The sequence below is a fragment of the Helianthus annuus genome, chromosome 14, assembly GCF_002127325.2.
Source record: "Helianthus annuus cultivar XRQ/B chromosome 14, HanXRQr2.0-SUNRISE, whole genome shotgun sequence".
In the NCBI taxonomy this organism is placed as follows: Eukaryota; Viridiplantae; Streptophyta; class Magnoliopsida; order Asterales; family Asteraceae; genus Helianthus; species Helianthus annuus.
The window spans coordinates 109,412,633-109,416,940 of record NC_035446.2 but is presented as its reverse complement, the minus strand read 5'-3'; the positions used below and the strand labels follow the sequence as shown (position 1 = coordinate 109,416,940).

Below are 4,308 nucleotides of genomic sequence, written 5' to 3'. Positions count from 1 at the left end.
ATGTATGCAGGTATCGGTCTTGTTGTGATTCCCAACCTTATTCTTAGAAACCAGTCTATCATCTCTTTAATATCATTTCAAGCATAAATCAATAGTGTCTGGAGTGGGGTCTGAACCAACATTTGGTATCAGAGCAAGGCTAAAAAGAAAGTTGTTTTGAGAGTCGTTTAGAGAGCTGGAGAAAGCAAGGCAGCAGCCTTGGGCTGTAGTCGCCGGAAAGAATGAAGTAGGTAACCGAGACCGCGGTTTGCCTAATAAAGAAGACCGATAAGCTGCAACAAAACGGCGGCTAAACTAGACCGAGATCGTAGGTGTGACCATGACCGAAGGTTCACACCAAGATAGACCGAGAAAGATCGTAGACCGAAAGAAGCTTTTATCGATAGAAAGCTTAGACCTGATCGAAAGAAAGACCGAAATTGTGAACAAAGACCGAGAGTTCACATTAGACCGAGTCGTGAACCGAAGACCGAAAGTGTTCACGTTAGAAAGAGAAGACCGAAACTAGAGCGAACCTACGAGGTTCGTGTAGCAAGTATGTCATGTGTGGCTCGTAGCAAGAGAGAACGAGTTCGAATCAAACCAACTTAGCAAGTTTAGCAAGAAAGCAAGAACGATTTCGAGCAAGAAACTAGGAAGTAGCAAGAACCCTTAAAGCCCCTTTGATTGGTCAAAGTTTGAAAACCAAACACATATAGCGCCGCTATATGCATGGCGCCACCCACCAAAAAAGCCCCCATAACGCCGCCCGTCGTGGTGTTCGGGGCGTTATGGGGAAAAAAACCAAATATCACGCCCCACTAGAGGGGGTCTTAAAGAATTAAAGGTAAAAATGTAAAATTACCTATCAAAGAACTAAAACGCCTCTATTTTTACGCTTCCATCTTGCATGATAAACAACAGTTTGAATCTGCGTCCTGCATGAGTTGCCAGGTTGGTATCTTTGTATAAGTGTATTTTAAAATCCTAACTACATGGGAATAAATGTGTTTGTGGGCTTGACCCCAAACTGGAGTGAACCCATTTAAACTAAACCCATGCTCATGAATTTAGTGTTGTATTTTTGTAATGTCAAATTTGACACAACTGGTAATGTACCATCTATATTCAGTAATGACATGACCTGCAAGGGTTATTTGACTATTTCTAATTGCAGGCTGGACTTGTAAATCTAGAAAACTTTAGCTAGGTTAATACTTATGCATCTATAACATAGTGTAACAAAACACAGTTATATGCAGCCAAAAGAGATGAACAAAAGACGTTTTCCTTATAAGCTTTTTTATTAAACAATTGTTTAAAAATAATCAATCAAATCATCCACTTAATCAATCGAACACTCGCAGATTTACACTTATTTCCGAGAGAAATCATGTGCCTCGTATGCATAGTTAGCACGGTGGAAGATCTTTAGGCGGAGGACGGACTGCCTGATCTTTTCCCGGTCCATCTTCCACCACAAACGCGGTCTTTAGTCCCCACCCAGTATGCAACTCCAAATGACAGTGAAAAAACCAAACACCAGGGTTGTCGGCTCTGAAACGGATCGCTGACCAACCACCTGTGGGAACACCAACCGTGTTTCTTTCTGGTGGATCTACCAAGTTGTACTTGGCTGGATCCTTAGCCGGATCGAAATTCCCAACACCTGTTCCAACCACAAAGAAGTTGTAGCCGTGAAGGTGAAACGGGTGGGACTCGACGCTTAGTAAATTGGTGTCCTGGATCACAAGTTCCACCGTTGAATTGAAGGGGATTTGGCTCAGTCTCGTTCCATGAGTAGTGAAAAGGTTCGCGGTCAAGGGTGCACCCGTGTAGTTAAAAGCTTTTGGTGGCTTATCGGGGAAATCAGCTGTAAACACCCCCTTCATGTTCGAGTAGTGAGCTTGAAGAAGAGCGGTTTGCGGCATCACAAAGGTAATGTTGTTCAGTGAAGCCGAAAGCCGGGTTCCATTGATACAAGTAGGACACACGCTCTTCCCTAATCCGACAGTGAAGAAAAGATTACGGTCAACTTTTAAGGGCACGTTAGCTGGAAAGTTAGGAGTGTTGAGGCTTCGAAGCATTTTGTTATAACTTAACGCAAAAGCGGTGTCGTTTGGTGATGGTAGCTGAGGAAGTGATGGGAGAACGGTGTTGGGAATGCCTTTGTACTGGAGGATTGCGGTGGCGGTTTTATTGTCCACAGGAATGGGAACGTCCTGGAAGGGGCGGACCGCCATAAAGTAGCGGCCTGGAGCACTGTTGGCGTAAACCAAAACATTTGTTGTTTGGCCAGGAGCGATTAGTATAGCGGAGGTGGTAAAGGGCTTTGTGTAGACGGCGTCTATCTCAACCACCGTCATGTTATGGCCTGCAATTGCAAAAAAGAGCTCGTCGTTGAGGGCGGCATTTGCAATCCTCAGAAGGTATTTCTTCCCTTGCTCGACTTCCATCGCAAAGGTATCTGATCGAAAAACACACAAAAACGATTATATTTATGGTTTAGTTAGTTATACGACTGTTTAAGTTTATGGATGCACGTCTTACGTTTTTCGGAGCATGGAAAGAGTGGTCCAGGTTTGCCATTGATGGTGTGGGCATCAGACATGTTCGGGGGTAAACCCATGGAATTACCCTGCTTCACTATCTCCTCTACGTCGCCATGCCACCATTCACCGAAGACCAATACGTGTTCGTTGTCGGGCTTTGGGAACGGATAAGGGGTTCCTTGTTGGGGCAAGATGACGATTGCGCCATACACCGTGGCTCTGAGCCAAAGAATATGAGCATGCCACCATAACGTGCCTCTTTGTCCTGTAACATTGAAGTCATAGACGTAGCTATTTCCTGTCTTGATCGGGCATTGTGTTATGTATGCCGGTCCATCTGCCCATCCATTAGCGTATTGTTTCAACCCATGCCTACAAAATAGAAAATGTGACTCATTATATTTACTCAAAATAATATATATGAATGGTTTTGAACTAGTATACCAATGAATTGACATATTGTATTGTGCATGATTTGTTACGTTGATAACAACTCTATCGCCTTCTCTAGCGTAAATGGTAGGGCCCGGAAACATCCCGTTGACAGTAACAATAGGCTTCGCATGGCACAACCGGCTTACATTGCTCACTTGTACCTATTCGTTAGTCATACATAAATACAAAAAAAAAAAAAAAACTATATGTGATCGGTTTATTTGCATGTGGAAAAAACCTAAAACTAATACGTGATACTCTTTACTGCAGATGAATCATTTTTACATAGCATGTCAGGAAACCAATGACTCACATTAAACTGATACTTCTTGGTGGCGGCTTCCGCCTGAAGAGAAACCAACGACACCAGGAAAAGCATGCCAAGAAGGAAGCTGGAACCACCGCTAGACACCATTTTTTCCGATGAATGAAGAGGGGAAATGAAGCTGGTAGATATATGGACATGCATATACACACTGACATGTATATATACATGTGTAGAGGTTTGGTGAAGGAGAAGTAAGTTAGATGCAAATGAAGACTTGGAAGTCAAATATGTGTAGATGAGAGGTTTACAAAAGAATTAAATAATGTGTGTTGTTAAGTTTGTATTTTGGGAATTAAGATTGTGAGAATGAAGAAGAGAGGTACATAAGGCCAACTCTCTTGCTCCTCTTACCAAAACTCTCTTCCCTCTTGAATTCAACGTACTTTATCGTGAAGCAAAAGAAAAATATTACCTACGATGCTTAACTGTTTTATAACATGAATTGGTTGATAATATTGCTTAAATTGCTTTTTAAAATTATGTATATAATCAGGAGATTATTGTTATATATGGACTAGCTGGAAATATTTTTTTATAATGCCATCCGTAGTCATAAAGCCCTTTATGGGGCGTTATGCGATACGTGTCGTGTCACGTCACACAGGGGCTTTATGGGGCGTTATATCACTAGAACTCGTAATCATAAAGCCCCTACCTATCATTACCTAATTATTAATTTTCAATTTTATTAATTAATTAGAAAAACTCTTGCTTTTTTTTATTGGTCCATTTTTGAAATCCTCTCCCCCATCAGGCGCTATATATATAACGCCACCCACTTTTTTTTGTCTCATAAAGCCCCTCCTAGTGGTGTGTGGGGCTTTATAGGGGCTTTATGAGGGCATATAACGCCCCACTACACATACACTTTTGAGACGTTAATAAAAGCGAGTTTTCCAAATTCCAAATAAACCAAATAGGCTCTTAATGGTGTGGAAAAGATAACCGTCGAAGTGATTGCTTTGAAAGTTTGAAACAAAAAGGAAAGGGAGGAAGGGTATTATTGTTTCAGAA

The 4,308-nt window shown here is 41.8% G+C and overlaps 1 protein-coding gene across 1 annotated transcript; it reads right to left on the bottom strand.

The window, feature by feature from the left end:
* Window positions 1-1,251: 1,251 nt before the first annotated feature.
* On the bottom strand, window positions 1,252-3,408 carry LOC110908975 (laccase-11). The gene is made up of 4 exons (XM_022153977.2): window positions 3,280-3,408; window positions 2,976-3,127; window positions 2,530-2,903; window positions 1,252-2,446 (listed from the first exon to the last, which is right to left on the bottom strand). Exons 1-4 carry the CDS (start codon window positions 3,379-3,381, stop codon window positions 1,392-1,394), a joined length of 1,683 nt encoding a protein of 560 aa, XP_022009669.2. The 5' UTR covers window positions 3,382-3,408; the 3' UTR covers window positions 1,252-1,391.
* Between the last annotated feature and the right edge of the window lie 900 nt (window positions 3,409-4,308).

Bases quoted from the DNA above. Each gene is read 5' to 3' on its own strand.
- LOC110908975 (XM_022153977.2), bottom strand. From the start codon at position 3,381: ATGGTGTCTAGCGGTGGTTCCAGCTTCCTTCTTGGCATGCTTTTCCTG. The intron at 3,128-3,279 runs GTGAGTCATTGG...ACTAACGAATAG, and splicing joins CCAAGAAGTATCAGTTTAAT to GTACAAGTGAGCAATGTAAG. The intron at 2,904-2,975 runs GTATACTAGTTC...TCTATTTTGTAG, and splicing joins TACAATATGTCAATTCATTG to GCATGGGTTGAAACAATACG.